Source organism: Strongylocentrotus purpuratus, unplaced genomic scaffold, assembly GCF_000002235.5.
Source record: "Strongylocentrotus purpuratus isolate Spur 01 unplaced genomic scaffold, Spur_5.0 spur5_scaffold_21, whole genome shotgun sequence".
In the NCBI taxonomy this organism is placed as follows: Eukaryota; Metazoa; Echinodermata; class Echinoidea; order Camarodonta; family Strongylocentrotidae; genus Strongylocentrotus; species Strongylocentrotus purpuratus.
The window spans coordinates 7710411-7733866 of NW_022145607.1; the positions used below are offsets into that span (position 1 = coordinate 7710411).

General features: G+C 36.7%; 1 protein-coding gene across 1 annotated transcript in view; it reads left to right on the forward strand.

The window, feature by feature from the left end:
* The window catches only part of LOC578750 (cilia- and flagella-associated protein 47), a 46609-nt gene that overhangs the window by 398 nt on the left and 22755 nt on the right, over positions 1-23456 (forward strand). Inside the window, exons 2-30 of the mRNA XM_030995116.1 lie at positions 1035-1189; positions 1654-1861; positions 2215-2261; positions 2790-3018; positions 3531-3840; positions 4393-4673; positions 5823-5982; positions 6557-6779; positions 7608-7760; positions 8333-8436; positions 8947-9129; positions 9599-9702; positions 10198-10310; positions 10866-10999; positions 11415-11525; positions 12240-12370; positions 12856-12978; positions 13793-14002; positions 14696-14846; positions 15415-15756; positions 16229-16462; positions 16948-17146; positions 17672-17893; positions 18293-18567; positions 19309-19558; positions 20002-20046; positions 21339-21569; positions 22126-22351; positions 22772-22964. Coding sequence (XP_030850976.1) covers positions 1035-1189; positions 1654-1861; positions 2215-2261; positions 2790-3018; positions 3531-3840; positions 4393-4673; positions 5823-5982; positions 6557-6779; positions 7608-7760; positions 8333-8436; positions 8947-9129; positions 9599-9702; positions 10198-10310; positions 10866-10999; positions 11415-11525; positions 12240-12370; positions 12856-12978; positions 13793-14002; positions 14696-14846; positions 15415-15756; positions 16229-16462; positions 16948-17146; positions 17672-17893; positions 18293-18567; positions 19309-19558; positions 20002-20046; positions 21339-21569; positions 22126-22351; positions 22772-22964 — 5347 coding nt within the window. The remainder of the gene's footprint in view (positions 1-1034; positions 1190-1653; positions 1862-2214; positions 2262-2789; positions 3019-3530; positions 3841-4392; positions 4674-5822; positions 5983-6556; positions 6780-7607; positions 7761-8332; positions 8437-8946; positions 9130-9598; positions 9703-10197; positions 10311-10865; positions 11000-11414; positions 11526-12239; positions 12371-12855; positions 12979-13792; positions 14003-14695; positions 14847-15414; positions 15757-16228; positions 16463-16947; positions 17147-17671; positions 17894-18292; positions 18568-19308; positions 19559-20001; positions 20047-21338; positions 21570-22125; positions 22352-22771; positions 22965-23456) is intronic.

A 23456-nucleotide genomic window follows, 5' to 3' on the forward strand; every position in this document is an offset into this window, starting at 1 on the left:
GTCATGATTGTCATAATCTGAAAATGAACTTATTTATTTGCTGTAAAGACTGAAATCAGGAGCTTGCAACTTGAATTTGTTAAACTGAATCTGCAGTGAAACTGAAAGTGAGACTGAGTGAAACTGAAATTTGAAAAATGAGAGTGAAAGTGAAAATGGAAGAAGAAAGGGTGTCCTAAATTAATTTCACAGCTAAAAGAAAATAAAAACAAAGTGAAGAAGTGAGTTTTGTAATGTCATAACTCATATAGGCCTAGTCTATTCACCCAGTATCTAATCTAGATTCTACATTCTGCAAAACAACATGTTTTGTTCTACTTGTTGCAGCAAAGTGAAAGCTAATTCAGTAATATTCCACTTCCCATAATCAATACTGAAGTTGAGTGAAACTAGAAAATTTATCCCCTTTAAAGCCAATAAAACTAAGCTTTATCAATGAAGAATTAGATCTAGGCCTAGGTCTATTGAGATATTGTCATTATTGATTTATAACCATATGGGCCCGAATTCACAAAGGAGGTTTGTCGACAAACCTCCTTTTGTTATTTACAAACCAGGTTTGTAAAAAAAACGCGTCAAAATGCATCATATGACATACATAAACCTTGTTTGTCGACAAACCTCCTTTGTGAATTCGGGCCATGTTGTTTGTCTAGACAGGATGTTTAATCAGTTGGTTGATTTCAAACAATAATCTGAAGAAGTTTACAAGCAATTGTAGTCTGAATAGGTCTCAAAAAGGTTAGGGTATCATCAGATTTCGTTTTTGGATGTAGCTGTGATCTGTTTTTACCTTCACATTTTTCTGATCCTGTTTAAAATTATTGCTAGAAATACAAGATAGTTATTAAGAAAAGAAAAATGTGAAAGTCAACTTGCCAACCAGAAGTTAGAATTATACTTTATAGCATGACTTTTTCTGTAGAGTATTGCATTCCACTTATTTGGAAATGAGAAAATCAAATACAGTTTCATGCCGTTTTTGTGGGTAGACTTGAATTAAATGTGTGCTGTGTTTATATTTTAAATTGCAGAATTTCAAGCTAATAGTGAGTAATCCTGCTAAACCTATAGCACCAGGACTAGAGGTGACAGCAACAGTTGAATACCGATCAGATGCAGTCGGAGATTACCAAGACAGGCTTATTTTGCTGGTAGATGAGGATGTTATTGAAGTGCCCGTATCAGCGTGAGTACATCCAAACTCCTTATATTCTATTCAGCCTCTTGTTTTGATAAGATAACTTAGTGAAATGTTTTGTTGCATGAAACCAGAAAAATCAGAATTGAGATATCCAATGCATACTTGCCCTGATGAGCTACACTGTAGTTGCAAAAATTATTACAAATGTTTGTTAATTGGCCATATTTAGTCTTTCTTTACAAATTGGTTTGCTTGCTTGCATTGTTTTTTGTTTGTTTTTTGTACACATAATTGTGCCTCTGTCTGTTAATCATATTCATTGCTGCTGAAAAGACCCTGCTTGTCCAGTTGTACATTTTCATTCTTTTCTGTAAATTCTATTTCTTGGTTCTTTCAGTGTCAACCTTGACATGAGGCATGATTTAAATATAACAACACTATTTGTCAGGTACTGTACATGTTGACCTCAAAATCATGCAGTTTGGTATATCTTAATTTTCATTTTCTAGATATGCACCCCAGCCGGTGCTAGAGCTTGAGAGCCCTCTTGATTTTGGGACCGTGGTTCGCAACAGTAAGGTTTTGAGTAAAGAGATATCTCTCTACAACCATGGTTCCTTGGCTGGCATGTTTAAGATCAAGTACTCTGGTAACGAGCCCTTCACAATATTCCCTTTACAAGGCATTGTCAAGCCCAAGTCTGTACAGACAATTAAGGTGAGTAGCTATCTTGTCTTGTTTTCTTCACTATTTTATCGCCACTATTGCATTTAATGAATTCTTTTGGAATCAAATGATTGAGTCTAAGAATGAATAATAACAGTATATGTAAGCAACAAACCTTTATGCTTTTTATAGAATTTAGTATGGTATACCTACAGTACATTTACAAAGTTTTACACAGTATTTGAAATATAGATGGATTGTGATATATATGTACTATAGGTTAAAGTTGAACATTATGTTATAATTATTTCCTTAATTAAGGAGAAGCACAGCTGTATATCAATTGTAAAGGAATATTATGAACTAGATTTTCCAACTCCAATTCATTATTTAATCTCTTTCAGATTGAGTTTGTTTCCAAGAAGAGTGGGAAACTCAATGAAGAAGCTGAGTAAGTATTTTCACGTCATGATAGATGATAAAAAATGAACAATGAAGTATGTATCTGAAGTATCGCTTTAACTAAGTATGGCTTTTTCATAGATATCTGAGTGCATTTAAATCTCTCCATTGCAAATACCCATCAAGGTATTTGTTGGAATGCTTTTTTTTGTCCATCTTATTTTGTGCAATTCAGACTATTGATGTCTAAATTCTGTAGTTTATAGAAAACATTTCTCCTGAGATGGTAAATTAAGCAATATACATGCAATGTCTCATTTAATTTTATTATTGGGTCATCTGCTATGAAATTATTGGGAAACCATAAAACCTCTTTGCGGAAACCTTTCGGTATCACTGTCTATTAGAGCTAGATACAGGTAAAACAAACAAATAGACAATTTTAAACCGCAAACCTTATCATTTTAACAGCCTCAAATTGTCAGCTGTGAGTCAATTGTAATTACTTTCAGATACATGTACATCATTAAGACCCCATCATAACATTTCTATTCTTTTAATCCCTTCTCCTAATCAGTGTTACCCTGGAAGCGCAAGATGCCACGACCCTCCAACTGAAAGCCAACGTGGTTGACCGATGTCTTGAGCTGATTGACCCTCGGTCTGGTGATAGCATTCAATGCATGCCCTTTGGTAGTACCTACTATGGTACTGACAAGACAAGACTGGCCTACCTCTACAACAATGGTCCAGATCCAATCAACTTTGTGACGGTACTGCAGGAAGATGCTCTGGGTACTGAAGCTGTAAGTTGTCTTTTTTATTTTTTATTTATTTTCCTTAATTTTAATACTATTCTGCCACTATATTGGACGCAAGTGATTTGTGTGAATTGTTATTCTCTGTCTCAATGCTATGCCTTTGCTGATACAAGGAGATAAGAGATGGTATTCTTAAAAATGATGTTTTATTTGAATAAGGACAGACATGTTATTTGTCATGACAAATCTAAATTATGGCGAATCGTTTATGATTGGCATGATTGTACATAAGTTGCTGAGCATACAGTTAGTGCAGAAGGAAAAAAATGCCAGCTTTTCAGAATACCACCCCAGTTCATTTTTCAGTCAACTGCCATTTCCTTGCAGATGATGTTCCCATATATCAACCTGATGAAGAGGCTGGTACAAAAACTTGCTTCTTGCAGGCATTTACTAAATAAGATTATATATCAAAGCTCTATGAGTTGGTGGGAGTGTCTTATTTTGCAGTTCTAAGGATAATGTAAATGTGAAATGTTTGTTTATTTTATTTATAGGGAACTGACCTCACCAAGACCACGGTAGCTACCCTGGCTACCAAAGGCTTGGACAAGGTCAAAGCCAACACCTGCCCGGTCAGTACACTGGTCAAGACCCTCCCCAACCAGGGGCAGCTCAGACCCTATGAGAGGTGCCCTCTGTACTTCAGGTTCAGTCCCCGCTATGACACGGCAAGCCAGGGATGGAAGGGAACCTCAAGCCCACCGCCTAGGCAGGACTTTGCCCTCTACATGAACATCACGGTCGTGGGCAGTAGTAGTGGCTTTGGAGATGGAGAAAAGAGTGACAATCGCAGAGCGAACGAGGGTATGTATTTTACTGGAATCGTTCTCAGATTTGACACTGAATTACGCGTTCTTTCATATATCTTTGTTGGAAATGAACCAACTATATCATTTTCATTGTCTATTATATTTGCACAAATATGGTACTTTACTATGAGTTGTAAGATATGCTTGTAAAGATGTTAGAAATGTTTTCTCTCAGCATGGAAGGATCCAGGGTTCTGGAAACTTATATTGTAGGGATAGATAAGTCAACTGTCATAACAAAATCTACATCATGATAATTCTTTGGATAACGACTTAATTCATAGGTGGAAGCATACGCAGATAGATAAGCCTTGAAGATATCTGCTCAATAACCTATAGCTATAATATTTACAATCCCTTCACAGAAATGAAATTAAAGTTACTATATGCAGAATACCATCCTATTGATCTTTTCCAATGTGTCAATTGATAGCATGAACTAGAGAAATACAACTGTTTTTATAGATTAACTTGAACCTTTTAAATTCTGATTTTACATTCTAACCATTCCCCCCCCCCCCCCCCCCCCACTCTACTCCCTGTACAGTCACCACATTGGAGGTGGCCATCACAGGCACAGCGCTACCGGTCCTCCTCAGCCTCGCACCCCAGACCAGTCTAGACTTTGGAGAGTGTTCCCAAGGGGAGCATATTGACACCCTCTGTAGCCTCATCAATGAGTCCACCATGTTACCGGTCTCGTTCGTCTTCCAGCCGGTGGCACAGTTCGCTGTGGTTCCTTCGTTTGGCAAGCTCAGACCTGGCGAGGCTCTGGATATCATCTTCTCCTTCAAACCAAACCAGTATGGATCCTTCAAAAAGCAACAGGTTTGTTAAAAATAATAATAATAATATGGATACATATATATATATATATATATATATATATATATATATATATATATAGGCGTGAAGAAAATGGTCTAGGAACGTGAGACGTAGCTGTAGTTGTCATGTCAGAGTTGAGAATTCTCGCACTTTTATATATATATAGTTCCGGTATCCGCCAGGCTCTGACGCTCATGGCGCTTTACACATTTTACCCTGGTTATAGCCGAGCTGCCAAATAACTAGCGCTCAAGCATATCAAGTACCCATTTACACATGGGTGGAGAGTGGCAAATGTTGATTAATGTCTTGCCAAAGGACTTTAGTGCCGCGACGGGGATTGAACCCCTACCTTGTGATTTGCAGTCAGGTGACTTATCCACTAGACCACAATGATTCTGTTGTGAATTTTATGTTGTTCTTCTTTCTTAGTCTACTTTCTCATATGTTTTTTTTTGTTGTTTAATGTTTCGCATGTATTCCTTACTTTTCCTCCTATATATTTTTCTTATAAATTTTTATTCTACTCTACCGTCTTTGCACTCTCTTTCATTTTCCTGCTCATCAACCATGTGGAATGAAAGCATCTAACATTCTTGATTATGTAGTTAAAGAAAAGAAGCAGTGATACAAATGAGAGAGTTGGTATTCTTAAAAATAGAAAATATAACAACAGTTTGGTAATAACATACCTTGTAAATATCTCCATGGATACATACAAGTAATAACAGTTATTAATTTTAATCATGTTGTATTCAATCATATCTATTTCGTCGCCGTTTTCACGAAGTGACGGTAGTGAAAAAAAATTGCATTCACTTTGCGTGACGATTTTCCTCACTACCGTCACCTCGTGAAAACAAGGACGATTTGAAGAACTTGAAGTGAAAACTACTCAATTGACCTGATATATTAAAGCATCATTATGATAAGGCAGAATTCTCCTCTAATTCATGAGCTGTCACTTTGTTTTTACCAGCATGCCTATCCCATTAATGCCATTTACTCTTAAAATAATGAGAATTAATAAATGATCAACAACAAAAATATGATCAGTACTGAAAGTAACTCTATAGAAATGATGAAATCCCTCTTCTTAGCACCATGCATATTTGTATTTCTAAATGATATTTTGTTTGTGTTTTGCAGATCATTGATGTATTGGGCTCACTAGCTGATGAACGTGAAGGCGAGAATGGCTGGATCCAGCCTAGTAGTACAATCCAAGCCTCTATTCATACTCTAAATGTATCACTCAAAGGAATATGCAATGCTGTCTTCAAGAAACTGGAACCCAAATTCAACCCAGGTATTCCTCATGCGAAATTTACAGAGTAGTGTAGTATTTTCATATTCCAGATGTAACATTTACATCTTAGATACACATTTTTCTTTTAAGTCAAACAAACAGAAAACCAAAGGAAAAGATTCTTTTTTTACCCCTTGTATTTCGGCTGATTTAAACAGAGTAAAACAAATTTATTAGCTGCTTTTAGATTGTGGTAAGATAATCTTTGACAAGAATTTACAAAAAAATGTAAAAGAATTAATTTTACTTTGAAACTAAATTTAGCATACGACTAATCGCCCCCTTCCCCCTCCCCCACCTGAAGTTGACCAATTAGCCAAAATATTGACTTCACATTTGTATTAGGTATTTTACAAATTCCACTTGTGAAATTAGGCATATTTTAATGTTTTTACTTTTTATAAAAAAATATTTGTACTACATATGTATCTTTAAAAGGTATCTGTAGAATGTTTGCCAATAGTGCTCCTTACTATATGAGCTGTTTCCTCATTCCCAAATGTGTAACGAAATTAGATAAAAAGATGTATTAGTCGTGTTAATCATAATTGTAACCTTACTTTGTCATTCCTAGGAATCACACCACTGGTTGTAGGAGAAGTAGGTCAGTTCATTGATGTCAAAGTGAATGAGGCAGAGGCTTATGAGCCCCGGGCAGCCATGTTAGGATCTACAAAAACCAAAGGACTTCATTCTACCAAGTCCGCTGGTCATGTTAGAGACGGCGACGCCCTGGTAGCGTACCCAAATGATAGGGCAAGGAGTATACGACCAAGTTACAGGAGAGAGCAGTACAAGTAAGGGAGCAATTCTCATGAAAATTATGATTGCATTCCAATTCTTGTTTTATTTTAAACTGTCTGGATTGAATTACATGTGCTCTAGCTGTAATCACTGCCTAGATAATGAGATATGCGCAATACTCATTATTATGTTATTATATCTGTGTAATTATTTGATTCATTTGGACGCCTGAATCAACAAGCTAACATAAGCTTCCTACAGGTGCTCCCTTTTCCTTCTACTCATTTTCACAGTTTGTTTAAATTAATTTAACATAATGCTCATGATTTGTATATTTTAAACTGTTTGTACTTTATCACATGTATTTATTTGTTTGTTTTTTAACGGAAATTAATTCTTTTGAATTGAATTGAATTGAATTGAATATGTCATTCCTATTAAATGATGATTTGTTTTGCGATTCAGAAATAAAAGGAATTCTCATTTCAGTCAGTTGCATTCAATGGTACATTACCAATTAGTTTATTACAGGGAATTGGCATTGCATAGCAAGATATTGCATGACTTAGCATGGCATTTGTTATCAACTTTTTTTTAACATAAGCGTTCTATTGTCACCTAAAATGCCCTAACAACCCTTCCATTTATTGAAGAAATGTAGACAATGTTTAATGTTTAATACTGCTCTGCAAAATTCATCAAGTCTTTTATTCAAGATTTCTCACCTACGAATCATGATTTACCTGTCACTTGCTCTTGCGACATTTGCTCCAGGCTTTATTTTGTCAGCCATATGGGGTTTGGAGCCATTTTTGTTTGAGCATATTTCATATATAAAACAGAAGTATTAACTCCTGCACTCTCTGTTCTATCTCTATCAGAACCATCTTCACCAAGACAGAGAGACACACCTATGTGGATCCTGACTATGCCTATGATGAAGAAGAACTTGCAGATGTCATGGCTCACAAGAACAAATACAATGACTACTTGAAAGACAACAGAGGGAAGAGAGTCAACAAACTCAAAGCAAAGTAAGTTCACCAATTATGCTTCAAATAAAAAATCATGTAGTAGTACCGTAATTAACGGTGTATAAACCGCACCCCCGACTTTGAATTTTTTTTGGCGGCAAAAAAATGCGGTTAATACACCGTTAAATATGGTAGTAAATATACCTGTGAGAACTACATTTTGTTTTATATGACAAGTAACAAAGGTTTGAAGGTTTCTTGTGAGTCTAATTTGCGAACATATTGGTTCTTACATTACACCTATATTGTATATTAGTTCCTGGGTGATATTATACTATTTTATTTCAGTAGCATATTGTCCAAACCCTCAAATATAATCCTATGTGATACAAACATCATTAGCAATACATGTGCCATATCACTGTGCATATTCATTGCAGAATGCAAGTGAATTAATTGCTAAACCTAGAAAGCTTTTTTTTTGGGGGGGGGGGGGGGGCAGTATACTATTTCTATGTCTTTTGATGAAAATAGATTTATGTACATGAATTGCATAACCTTTTCTTTTTTAGGGTAATACTAATTACTAAGTACTGGTATAACTAATTCATCCTTTTCTTCGTCTCCTGCAGAGAATTCAAGGAACTGAACAACAAGGCCGAGATTGGTATCAAGCCTGCCTCTGGTCTCCGCCCTCCTAAACTCAATGCTGATGAAGTCAATGAAATACCGAAATGTGAGTTGAGATATATCCATTGAACTTTGTTTTTCCCTACCTTGTGTATTACTTGATGTAAGCTGTAGGTCCGAGAAACTTTAATGTTTCCATCAAAGTTATTACTTACTCACTGAAAGTAGAGAGAAATAGAGCTACAACACTTAAATCGCCCCTCGTTATTGGTGATAAGTATGGATAAAGTGTGATAGAATCTAAAGAATTAATGCATTTCAAAGGCAAATCAAGGAAAGTAAAATATAATTGTCATTGCTACTTGTTTTGAATTTCATCATGTATTTAGTTGAGAAAGCCCTAAAATCATATACTTCCATGTTTTCATAAATGAACTGCAATTTGTCATTCATATTTGTATACATGTGTATGCTGATATTATGGGGAAAATTATCAATTTCATTGTCAGTGTTGGCATAGTGATATTTATAGATCAATATAGAAAACAATAAGTGATTTTCATGACTCCAAATTTTTCTACATTAAACAAGAATCTTCTTCTTATTTGTTCAATAGCTGCTCCGTTTGAAGAGAATGGTCCCTATGACATGCTGAGCTCAAAGAAACTCGGTGACCGAGAATTATCCTCCACCAGGCAACCTAGTACAGGAGGACTCAATGCTGTACCAATGACGGCACAGGAGAAAAGTGATTGCAAGAAGGTCTTATCTCCTCAAGAGCTATACCAATTAGTCATTGGTGAGTTATATACAAATGATGCATGAGTTCATTATACGATCTATCCGCACTCGAGTTGAGCCTGTGTGTATCTCATCGCACAAAGCCGTTAGGCTGAGTTTGATAGATACACACAGATAGATAAACAATAATAATTTAAAAAATATCAGTGACTTTTAATTTAGGCACTATAAGGAAATATAACAAAATTCAATTATTAAAAAAAGGATTCTATTTCTGTTCCCGAATTACAAGACTTTTTTTTTTTTTCATTTTAATTTACTTTTTGAAAGAGTACAATTGTTAGTTTTCACATTACTGCCATAAAATGTTTGAGGAATTGTTTATGTTGATTAGTCTACTTTGGGGTGAAAAGTACAATGAACTTAGCTCTCTCTTGTATACCCAGTAGTTGCTGAATGTACATGTTTGTGCATCTAGAATGAGACACTTTGAATTGAAATCTCTCTGTTTCTTTGTATTCCACCAGGACCACCAACGATTGATTTCAGTGAAGTTTGTCTCAAGTCCACCAGTGTTAGACAGATGAACATCATCAACAATCTGGATCAGTTTATTCATGTGGTTGTAGAGGTTAGTATATATAGATATGTATACCGGTATACAAACAATTTTAAGAATATACGGTATCCCTGAGTTTCTGTTTATTGGATGTAAGCTTGTGTATGTTGTTAAATGGCTCATAATGCAAAGAGGAGGAGGAGAAGAAATTCTTCACTTGCGAAGCAGACTATAGGAAAAGATGTCTTTATATCCAATTCTATTTTTTTTGTAATTCATGTAGGGAGAAAACAAATTTGGAATTCTACCATACCTCGATTTCTGTGTCTTGAGGATGTTAAACTGTTCTTGAATTTATGAAAGTTTACCTGTAAATTTCACATTATCTCTCTTTTTTTGATATGTTGTCACTTATTCAAACTCCCCACCATGTCTACTCTGTATCTTTCTACATTTTCTACGTTAATGCATACGATTAAATTACAATGTAAATAAGATGTGTTTCAAAAGTCAGTATAATTTATTATTATCATTATTCTCATGTTTGTTTATTTTCTTTTTCCATAGATTGATTGTCGTGAGCTGAGACAGACTAGCCCCCTCTCTCAGGTAGTTCCACCCAACTGTAAGGCAGAGCTTCCTCTTATCTTTGAGTCCAACACAAGGGGAAAGTTCACAAGGTACACTATCTACTTTCCATTGTAGCTAATCCTAAGTTGGTATCTTGTCATTAAATGTATCATTCGTTTGAGTTTGATTATTCATAAATCATGTATTCAAACATATTTTATTTTATCATACAGAGAACAATAGTTTATTGATTAGGCAGCTGTAGTAACTTTGATTTATGTTGAGAAAATATGATTATATTCATATCACGTTTCATTTGATTACATGCGTTATACTATTTATGACATAGACTTGTTTGGAAATACCATACTTCCTGAACCAAGTTCGATTGTATTCCTTGTAACTAAATTAACAAGAGGTGAGGAACAAAATGTTTCAGTTAATTAAATCATTAAAAAAAAATGCTTGATTACTGTAGCAGGTATTGTGTAATATTTGTCATTTTTATTTTTGTCCAAGTCAATACCAGTATTGATGTTGTCTTCTAAGATTTTAAATTGTCTACAAATTCAAAAAATGAAGATAATTATGTACATTGGTTTCTTGAGACATATGATGACCATGACGATATTCGATGAGTATATAAATTCTTTCTGTTGCTATAGGAATGTGAAGTACACCATCAACGGCCACCATCGTGATCATGTGACCGTGTATGCTGATGTAGTACCCGTAGCCTTGGAGCTCTCTACTGAGCTGCTAAAACTAACCCCTACACCAGGCATGCCCGCTGAAGCAGGTACGAAGATTAATCATCACAGAGAATGGGAGAGACAGACGGTGAGAGAGAGAGAGAGAAGAAAAAAAATTAGAGAGAGAGATCATAAAGAGAGAGTGAGAGAGAGACTTAGAGAGTTAGAGTTAGAGAGAGTAAGAGAGAGAGGGGAGAGAGAGATAGGGAGGGAGAGAGAGAGAGAGAGAAAGAGACAGTTAGAGAGAGAAAATAAAATGCATCGACCAAGAGGAAATTATGCATACCGGTACATTAAAACTGTATGAACAATGAAGAATTGAAAGTCTAAAGAAAGTCTGAAACAATTGTATAATAGGGCAAATGAATCGGGAGGAGAGGGATGAATGTAATGATGGTTTAAATGAATTAGTAAGAGGGTATGATTGTTAAGTCATATTAATATTTTGATTATTCTTGTCAGGTTTGCGGGATGTAATCCGTCTTGAGAACAAGAGGAACTATCCTGCTGAGTTCACATGGCAACCCATCCTAGGAGAGAGAGGTACAGCATTCTCTATCAGACCAGCCACAGGTATGTGCTTCTATTGTATTGTATTTTGGTTTAGTTTGGTGTTGTAGTATATTTCATTGATCCAGTGTTGATAATAAACATATTCAAAATAATAGCCATGAGGCTGAAAAAAGTTGAAATTACAACAACAAAAAATAAATGAATTAAAAGGTAAAAATGTCGACTAGTACGTAAGCGAGAATATATTAAACAAGTTTTGTTATCTAATACATTGATATAATTATAAAATTAATAAAGACTCGGCAGAAAAAGACGGAGAAAAAAAATGAGCAAGATAAATATTTTGTGATATTTTACACATAATCGATATACAGTACATACATGAATATAAACACAAATTTGTGTAAAATATACATTTTTAATGAACGATGGAATCTGTTTGATCAAATGGTATCATCTGTGACAGGTTAGTAGTTTAAAAGGGCCTCATGGAAGACCACCATTATTGGTGATAATGAGTCACCCTGTCTAAATAAATATATAAAGTAGTGGAGATACCTTCAAGTTAAAGTTCATAGATTTCAGTATGCATATGAGAAATTTTTAAGTAGTAGAAAAATATAACCTCTTTGTTATAGTGGAGAAGGCAGTGTCCCCAACTCATGGATATATTTGTATCATCGGCTAATTTTTACAGTGATACGTGCATGTACGTTCTGTGATTTACACAACTGGTTCGTCTAATGCTGGATGTTGATAACGTTTGTTTTACAGGTACTGTTGAAGCCTTCAAGGATCTAGAATGTGAGGTGGTCTTTCATCCATCTTACCATGCCCCAGAGGACGGTGTGTTTGCTCTACAGGTGCATGGTGGTGAGACCATGAAACTCAACTGCCTGGCTGATGTAAGTCACCCTCAATTGTAAACTTTGGGGGGTTTGATGCAAGTTTCTCCTTATTTTTGAACTAGTATATTTTGATTTAGAACTGAAGACTATGTGGAAATGTAAAGTACCAATATCTCCCCCCCCCCCCCCCCCCCCCCCCCCTCTTATCTAATTTGTACACATATTTTTTTATGAATGTTTTCTTGAAGATGAACTCACTGCTTCTGCTATTATTGATTTCCTTTTTTTAATGAATGAAATTGGAATCTGAACATGCAAAATGGACAAATATAACTTGCCACTTAATATAATGACGCAAAACTTATCTGATAGCTATGGTGTATTGAATTCCAACTGGCAAATAATTATTCAATATATGATATTAAAATGTTGCCAGCATTACCAACATAATCAAATAATGAATGATGCAAAATACTCAGGTTTCCTTTCCCAACCCTTTTAGAATTAATTGTCTAATGTTGTTTTGCCTGTCCATTCTTTAGCTTGGAGTGACCCAAGTGATGTTTATGGAGAGAAGGGTATTGTTTGGTCAGGTTCCTCTTCATCTCACTACAACTAGGACTGCTGTACTACACAACAGCAGCATCAACCATGCATACTTTCAGGTCAGTATAAACAATTTTAATTAGTCTAAGAAGGTTGAACCATTTTGTTTTCTTGGCCTCGCATCCTGTGTGGTAATTCTTTTGATTCTTATTAATTAGCATTGTACACTGTTTGACTGTTTCAATCTTGATCATTAGTGTCAGTTATTTTTGTTACTATATAGAGTCATAATGAAAGTCAGTGATAAGAGAAACAATTTGTGGAGCGCCAGGAGTGTCAAGTTTGACAGACATGAGCGCTATACAAGAACCCACTATCAATTTTATCATGATTAAAGGGTCTAGGTTTTAAATGTACAACAATGTTCCCCCAAAAAATCCTGCTAAAAACTATTTTTATGTTGACACCTTTCACTCAAGTCAAATGATGATGGTATCGAGTACCCTTCTAGTTGCATCTCCAGTAGACTTTAATTGATTTTAAAGACTTACATATGAAGGTGTGATCCATATGTTACTGATAACATCAAGCAGTGGACGGGAATGTCATTTGAGCAGCTAGCTAGAACAGTTGAAGACAGGAAGTTATGAAGAACCTGTGTCTCAAGGTCCATTTCATTGTTGCCCCAACAGCCTCTAAGCTAAGGGACATAGATACATAGATATGAAGGTCCATGTTGGCATTACATTCCTATTTCTGAATTGTATTATATTAGTAATATTTTATTTTGTTGCTTTTAAGCTATTGAACATGTTGAATAATTTTACTTAGTTAGACAATACCACCTTTGCGCTTAGAAATGCCCGTATTAAGCGCTCTATAAGTGTAATTATTATTATTAACAATCCCTTCTGCACCCATTTTCTCCCACAGGTTGTAGATCCAAACCCAGTCCCCGGCCTGAACGTATCACCGGTCCAGGGCGTGGTACCAGTGGGCGGGACCACAGAGCTCAAGATTCATCTCACTCCTAGCGCAGTGATGAAGTTTGATACCAGACTGGAGGTTGCCATCAGGGGGTGGAAGACGATTGAACTCAGGATGGGAGGAACGGTGGAACCTCCTCTCGTCGACATCAATGTGGTAAGCAATTTTTTCTTCAAACCTTTTCTAGCAGTTTTCCTCATTTCATTATCTGCCCCTGTGAATTATTACTTAAATAATCATTAGACGCAGCAGGAAAATTATATGCATGTGCTATGTCCATTTTTGTGTCATTACCAAATGTTATTTGATGTAAGGATCCTTTAGATAGAAAATAAGCTCTGTCCCTAAATTAGCAACAAATTGAAAAGTATAGAATTACCGGAGTGTTGGCTCATTCAGTAGAGCGTCCGCCTCACAACCGGGAGGTCGTGGGTTCGAACCCCGGCCGCGTCATACCAAAAGACGTTAAAAGATGGGAGTTGTTGCTACCTTGTTTGGCGTTAAACAATAAGGGATAGAGCAACGTCGATCTGGTGCTGTTCAGTGGCTGCCGGGCTCACGATCAATTGGGCAAAAAGAATTTCCGTTTCGATTTAATAAAATTTGGAGTGGACTATTAGGCTATTATTATTATTATTATTATTATTATTATTATTATTACTTTGCTATTCATATTTGCATTTTGAGAAAAAAATTTAGACACATTTATGTAAATGTGTATTCTTATCATACGAAACACTGATGAGGCAGTATAGACAAGTATTGCAATAAAACATCAATGATGCTATTCTTGATGCAATTTATAAAATCATCATTTCTTTTTTACACATGAATATTTTTTCCCTACAGCCATCTTTCCAGATTGGAGGTGTATACTGTGGATCTAGCTTGACTGTTCCCTTTAAGATTGTCAATCGAGTGCGAACCAGAGCCAAGGTAGTCTTTGACCTGTCACGCTTCAGAGATTTCTCTCTCAGATTTGATGCAGATGTCATGGAAGGTAAGCAAAACATTTCTGCTCTGAACCAAATGAGAGAGTCAGATCGAAGTCACATACAGTAATACTGAGTGAAAATGCTCTTCTGGTCAAACTAAGGCTTAAAAATAAGGGTTAATCATCTCACTGATTGTATTTAATATACATCTTTTTTTATCCTTTCCATTCTGGTGTCGAAATGGTACCTGGGAGGATGCAAACATAGATTTGATTAGATAAGTATAAATCCACACCGTCAAAATTGCTGACTGTCCAGATTGCGATGTGATACCAGGGTAATAATACAATGTAACACGCTGTGATTACTTACTTCTCGTGGAAAGGTTGTATTTGGTGTAAACAAGAACTTATTCTTGAGATCATCATTATTTTAATACGTTGTGAATTTTGATGTTCTGTATTTTCCACATTTGTCATTTATGTTATGGGTCCACCCAATTCCCTCAAGCCATCGGCTTTATTGGGTGCTAATGATCCAGTACACTTCTCAATATATATATTGTATGTGATATTTATGAAATAATAAATTGAATTGAATTGAATTAATTGAATTATTTTCTTTCTCCTGCAGAGTCTGAAGACACCATGAACCCTGGTGTGTACAAGGTCACGGTGGGCGGTGAGCAGACCATCGACTGTGAGCTCAAGTTCAAGCCCACCGAGGTAGCCTCTTACGACTTTGTGATGCCTGTAAACATCAACCAGACCGAGGCTCCCACCCCAGAAGGCACCCCCTTCCCTCCCACCCCGGCCCCATCTTCAAAGAGCATCCAGCACATCATAGCACCACGCCCGGTGGTGGTGGCGGTGTCGACGCCCAAGAGGAGGATCATAGCCACCGCCATGAGGCAACCCTTGCAGATCTCTACCACAGAGCTGTCCTTCACACTGCCTTCAGGATACCTGGAAATGGGTATGTTGTTCATTCTTTCTTACCACACTTGATGTAGAGTTTTGTACTCATCATTTTATAATATCTAGTATGAACCCAAGATTCATCTTACAACTACCTCAACATTTTCTACACATGTGTCTAAATATAAGCTTCCCCTACCCTACAAACAGGTATTCAAAATGCATTGTGAAAGTACACAAATTTTTTTTAGATTTCCTTATGTATGATTCATAGTGGAATAATACATTGATAATTATGTGAATTTACCCCTCGCCCCAACACAAAATAAATTACCAGCACTTATTACATATAAGATATTGATGATCAATATAGTGTAAATTCTTTACTATGCTGCAGGTGATGTTCCTGTACTGCGTATCTTTCTCATAATAGCTAATATAAAACAAAACATGTGTGTGTTGCTGTGTCTGTACTCTGTAGTTTAGGAACACCTAATCATTCACCTCATCCCTGTTTATATTCCTCATAGGTCTGGCAGAAAACATCCAGCAAGGCCAATCCGTCATGCTGGTCAACAACAGTGCCAAGAGACTTGAATGGTCCTTTGACCTCAGGTCATGTGGTAAGGCCATGGAAGAGGGCATCTTCCGCTTTGTCCGCTCCAACGGCGTGCCCTTCCTGACCTTTGAGAAGGGTCGGCAGGAGGTCAAGGAGAGCCTGGACCCGGGAGAGGTTTACACCATGGGATGCATGTTCTGTCCAGGTGAGGAAGCTCTTAATTGTGTCAACAATCTCTCTCTCTCTCTCTCTAAATTCCATATCGATTGACTTTGACAATCATGCTGTTCCACAACCCTTGGCTCCTAGCCTTCTCTATTAGCACCACTCCCAGTTCTTTCACTCCTCTCTCTTCTAACAATTTCTGTAGACTGTCCATCCAAAGTATCCTCCTTCTTTCCCTACTCCTCCTTCTTTCCCTACTCCTCCTTCTTTCCCTACTCCTCCTTCATTGTATTGTCTAAATATCATATATCTTTTTGTAGTACACTAGACATTGTGATTGCTGATATGTACATGTAGTATGCACAGTGGAGGAGATGGGGAAGCAGAGAATGCTAGCTGATGCCAGTAAATTTTGTTTTGTCATAGGGCCATATAAACTGCATTTTCTTGGTTTGAACAAGAATACAATTTAACTTTAGGTATGTATCAGATGTTTAACGAACCATCTCTTGTCTAATTTAACAGAGGAACCTGGTGAGTTCCAAGCCAAGATCCCCATCATCTTAGATGGAGCCAAGGACAGACCTTACCAGTACCTCAACGTACACGGCATCCTCAAGTCACCCCAGCTGACCTTTGACCCCTTGGCCATCGTTCTAACCCCTGTGCCACTCTCCACCAAGGTGTCGGCCGACTTCACCATCAGGGCTGCAGGCTTTAGAAGGTAACAGGCAATTCCATTCATTCCATATGGGACCAAAACAACATTGCTGGCATATTGACTTTACACATAATTGTTGACAAAAATAGCAATGTGATCGTTATTCCGGAAATGAAAGTTAGTCAATTTAAGATTTTTTTTTTTTATTTGAATGAAATAAATAAAAAATAAATTAAAACATAAAACTGACACATTGCATGAAATCTCTCTTAATCTCTCTAAGTCTTAACATGTCTGTATGGACTCTAAGCTAAAAGAAATGCAAGGTTTTTGAACTGTCAAAGACACTTTTTATCATTATCTTTCATGCATTGCTAAGTCCTTTGAAATCTGTCATCTTCTTACTTCACAGACTCTACGGCCAAAAGGTTTTCTGTCTTGAGCGTAACCCTCCCAGACCGTCAACCATTTAACTCAATACACTGATGAAATCCATGATGCCAAATAAAAAATCCCAAACCATGTTCAAGATTTCATTCTCTAACCCTCAACTCATAAACAACTGTTTAATTATCATCCTTGTTACAGGGAGACTGTGATTGATGTTGAACTTCCTGAGGTAGAGGTAGCAGACGGCAGCAAGGTATCTGTCTTGAGTGTGACCTTCCCTGACGGTCAGACCATTCAACCTTGTAGCGCTGATGAAGGTCATAAGGAACCCTTTGTTCTCAAGTGCAAGGTGACCTTCAGCTCACCCAAGCCAGTCTCCTTCACCATGCCTATCAAGTTTGTGGACTCGGTTGGTAGCAGGTTAGTATCAAATATGAATATTAATATTTAACATTTCAAATAAGTCTTACTGCTTTTGACTGCAACAATAAACAAATATACACTATGCCTAACATATGGTGAATTAATTGTAATTTCAAAGAGTATGTGTACCTCACCAGTTGTGTTAATGTTCCCATAAAATATTTTAGCATTTACAGGAATGTCTATGTAGAACATTTTCCAGTGGATTAACTCTGCCCCCTCCTCCTTCCTCTCTCTTACGTCCTCTCTTCCTCTTTCTTTCTCATGCACTTTCTCTATGTGTATACGTGTCTCTTTTCTCTCTAGAAAACTTTATAAGCATTCAATCATGTAAAGAGATACAGAGATAAAGTCTCATCCAATTCTCAAAACTCTCCCATCCTATCTCTTTTCCAGATTCTCCATCCCTGTGACGGCCACCGCCGACAACTGTCTCTTGGTGGCCTACCCGTTCGTGGCCAAGCACCGGACAGACTTCCAGATCGTCACCGAGCAGGGCCACAGTCTACGAGCTCACAAGACAGCCTCCAGAGACTCCCTGACTTACATGGGTGAGGCAATGATCATGCCTGTAGAGTCGCCCAGTAGACCAGGTACCCATACCAGTACCAGCACCAGCTCCAGGTTTGGAGCCACCACGTCCACCTATGAAGAGACTGAGAGTGTGACAGGTAAAGGTTCAATTGCTTTTTAAAGCCCCACCGCACTAGTTTGGCCTGGAGGGATTTGGCCTCCCAGCATGGTCACTGACAGGTGGTTATCTCATCAAATCAGCTCTCAATTAACATAAGAAAAAGAGGATCATGGGGGAACAATGGTCACCCATTAGGCATCGTTTGCTATATAGAGGGCGCAAGTAGCTATAAGTAGTGCAGTGGGGCTTTAAGATATGGGTGTGACAATTGCTCAGGGCTTAATTCCTCAAAGGTAAAGGGTTAGGATTAAGTTTAGTGTTGGGTCCAGAGTTAAAGTTAAAAATTGTCAAGGAAATTGATGCTGATCAATTGCTACAGGAGCATGTGTCATATAACTTTGATTGATTTTTTTTTTGGGGGGGGGGGGGTCAATAGACATACTAGAGCTTGGTCATCTTGCATCTATCAGAGTTCTTGCAGTTAAATCTTGGTGAGTGCAAGAAGAAAAAGTTCAATAAACAACTTTTCAACGCTGTTCTTTAAAATTTCTCTTAATTTGTATTTCATTCTTTGCATTGGCTGCTCCTCAGTACAGCTGTAGCTGCATGAATCTTGTATAGTCCTTCTTCATTGAGGACGTGGTCCTCAAGCTCATCTTTCTTGCTATACCAACAAAAAAAAAACACAGTTCTTTGGAACATCAATCATTTCTTTATTATACTTCTTCATTTCTCAGGAATAAACTTCCACAAAACATTTGTAATCTATCCCTTGCAGAATCCACATATCGCAGCACACCTCGAGATGGCGCCGTAAACCGTGTCAACTACAGCAGCTCAGCTCCCGCCTACGATGACTCTCGTATGGGACTGGCCTCTCGTTCTCTAGGCTCTGCAGCCTTCCCTAACGAGGACTCTGAGGAAGGGATCTTCCATTCTGAGGTGCTCATGGGGGTACAGAGATGGATCACGCTGCATGGCTGGTCAGGCGGACCCTTCCCAGTCTCACTCCCTGAAGGACTTAGGAGGTATGGCATTAGGAATGTTTAGATACTGTCAAACCTAAATTATGACATTAACATTTGTGAACTGTTAATGATCAACTGTGATATTTTAAATCAATTTTAAATTTCACAGATGTTTCATGCATCGAGATATCTCTTCTTTTTGTTTCCTTTTTTTTTCTTTTTTTCTTTTTTTTCTTTCTTTAAAAAAAAAAAAAATAGATGTCAGGTTCTCTTGAGGCAACTTCCTAATATTTTAATTGTCTTAAGAGAACCACTTCCTTAGAATAATTATGACCCAGACAATTTATCTTCCAATAAAAGTTGATAGTTAGGGAATGGGGAATGATTATCTATTGCTGGAACTACTCAAGAGGTTATTCTTTTTAAACCAAGACAAACTACATGTATATGAGAAAAAAATCCCTTACAAACTATGTTTGTTTTTGCAATATTTTGCTCTCAAGAAATTTTCGAAAAGCAGATTTTAAGGACAAAAAGACATTCAAAAGGTAAGGCAAAGATTGTCACTGTCTGTATTGCTTAAATGGAAACATGTGGTATTCTGTACTGTCTAGTTTGAGTTTATTGTAAAAAAAAAAAGGTATTAAATTGTGTTGTTTGCAGGAAGTATTGTTACTGTGAGTCATGCTGTGAAGGGCAGGATTGAACATCTATAAATATTGCATCAAAATCAGCCATTGAATGTAGCTTACCTATTAAATCATATGGATCATTGGATTACATAATACTTCAGACAAGAAGTTTGGTTTGATCAAATGCAACATTGGAAAATTTGAATTCTCTTTCCCATCTGTTGATCCAGTAAACATATCGTAAATGTGGATAGCAGTGTTGTCATCAAGTGTCTCATAATTGTTCTTGTCTATTTTGGATGAGTTTGGGGAGTTATCATATGCTGTGTCCTACAATAAGTCACTTATGGTAGTATATGCTTATTCAATAAAAACTGGTTTCTGTGTGGGTTATTAATCAATTGAAAGTTATTGTTTGGGCGACTAATGTTATGGGGTGTGAGGTATGGTGTACTTGCCCAGGAGATTAGGATAATTGTTGGTAAAGGGTTAATAATGTGTTTGTAAAGTGCTTAGAGATATCGTCCTTGTATTATCTACATACCATATATATATATATTATAGAATATTATTATTATGTTGTTCAGGGATGGTAGACCAAGAAGTCCAGACATGATGAACAATAACAAAAATTTAAAAAGTATATAATACATGCAAGGACCACTGTTTGAGCCAAACAGTACTCATATTCAAATCATTTGGAAAGCATATTGAATGAAATCAAACAGTATAACATCTGATACAGAAAACTTTCATTGGTTGGGGTAATCGTAGTATTAAGCTTCTACCAACCTTAACATTTAGTAGACAAGCTTTCGTCCATTCTTGTGTACTTTCTCAAGCCAAGTGATTCTTCACTTCACTTCTTCACTCATCACAAGTAATTATTCATATATTCAGATTAAGATTAAGATTCAAATTTTATTGTCCACGTTAAATAACAGAAATTTGGCCTCCTCTGGCAGGAGATAACAATGATTAACATAAGAACACATAAGTGTGCACAAAACAAAAACATCAATTAGATTAACAAACAGTTGGAATACATTCTGACAAAAGTAAAGACCTAAGTTATGGAAGAGGAGATAGCAGAGTAAGATGAGAAGGGCTGAAGGAAGCTGAGCAAGAAAGAACAAGAATATAGGTGAGGGGAAGAGAGAATAAAAAAATATATAACATTTATTCACATTCTTCTCCTGTATCTTTAGTGGTGTGTCCAAGGGATCAGCAGCAGAAGCAGCTAGGGACAAATCAAGCCAGAGCTCCCCAGCCTCCAACAACCAGAAGAGAAGCTACACCAAGACCATCTATGACCTGATGGCTCATCTGAGTGGGAGGTTGGTCCCTGGTATCCCCATCAACCAGGCCCTACCAGGAGACCCTACGGAGAGGGTTCTACAGCTCCACTGGCAACATTCTACTCTACTCACATTCTTAAGGTAGGTTGACACTGTGATATAGTGGTTCATTCACTTGACTCTCTCAAGAGCATAGAATTGGTGCCTGGTGTATTTTTTCTTCAACAAGATAGAAATTCTTTTATAGTAGTCTGTCTTGTCCAAGGTGTAAATGGGTACCTGGTAGGGATTTTTGTATAACTTACAATGCACTGATCACAATTTGCCAGATCTAAGTTGGGAAACTAATTTCAAATAACAAATTGTCCACAGAGCATTTGTCACTAGAGCATGTGTAAATACACCCTATTCACTATGATTTTTTTTCTTTAATAACTTCATATGATTACAGCAAAGTTAAAATGCTCTGAAGAGAAAAGTCTATCTCTTCACTTGCAATCAATTAGGATTTTGACTTTATAATCAGCATTTTTGTGGAGAATTAAATAAACCTGAATAGGTTAATGACTTAAAAGGTCTTATGATAACCTGGCTGTCTTCTGTATTCCTTACTTATAAAGCACAAGTTTTACACGACTAACAAAGAGATATTTGAGTCCCTCATTAATCATCTCTTAACCTCTGTTTCTACACACAGGAGCCAAGGAGCTGGTGTAGCCGGCATCAAACCAGAGTATCTGTTTGAGCCTCAGGATTACCAGCGATGGATGAAGCTACAGGAACAGGTCAGGGAAAAGAAGAAAGCCATGCAGGAAGGCAAATCAACCGTTGCTATCACCATTGAAGAAGAACCTCTGGATGAACACCTGTTTGAGTCTGTCTCCAAGAGGGCTTGGACTGACCTACTTCTGCAGACTATCAAGGTTTGTTGAAGCAAGGATTGGCATTATTTCTGCTTACTGGGGAGTATCATGGTTGACTTTGCAGAATGTTGACCAATGCAGCAACAATATTGTGATGAAGTGGACAATTTATAAGAATTCTTTTAATTAGCTATAATGATTTTAGATAGAACTGACTTATCCTTCATATGTTTCATTGAATACTGACTATGATGTCAGAGAGTGTTATAAGTTGTGATCTTAAGATCTAAAAGTGTTTTGAAAATTATTTGACTGGAGATTATCTCCCAAATGATAATTATGCTTGTAAATACTTGAATTGTGTTTTTTCAAGCCTGATTTTGCATATGACACATTTTATTTTGAATACGTGAGGCAAATTCCATATCTCAAATGTCACCCATGGACACAAATACAAATGCATTCAAATCTTTCTCACAGGTTCTGGTCTTAGCCAGGATCACACCTCGTCAGTTCCGCACCCTGCCTAGCCCAGGCCATGTAAGCCTTCCGTCTATCAACCATGATCCCCTGTGTAGTAACATCTACTCTGTAGGAGAGCGTATCCTTCTCTCCTGGCTCAACCATCACTATGAACACCAGAGGCATAACATATGGAGCAACTGTGACAAAGGTAAGAATTTTAGTTTCTGTTTTTAACTACACATAGTTCATGTTTCTAAAAAATTTTAACTTTGATTGAATGGAACATATTGCAGATTCAAGTTCAATACAGCTGCTTCATTTTCACAATACACCATATTTTTAAAGAACAAAATTATTGCATTGAACATTAACTTTCCTAAGAAAAAAAACATGTTCTGGACATTGTTTGATATAGTTTGAATAGCAATGAACACGATTCAGTGTCAGAATTTACATTACTATTGAATCTTTGTTATCGTTAGATTGTTTTTGAAGCATTTTTCTTAATAGAGCATTCAATTCTGTTGCTAGTAGTTTACCTATCTAGCATCTTATTTCTCTCTTTTCAACATCATTTTTTTGATTTATTACAACAACAAAAATCTCTCAAGATCTTAGCGTAATATTCTTAGGTCACCCAGAACCTTCTAAAAATTATTATAAAACTCATATTCATCTTACTAGACTTTTCATCAGTATG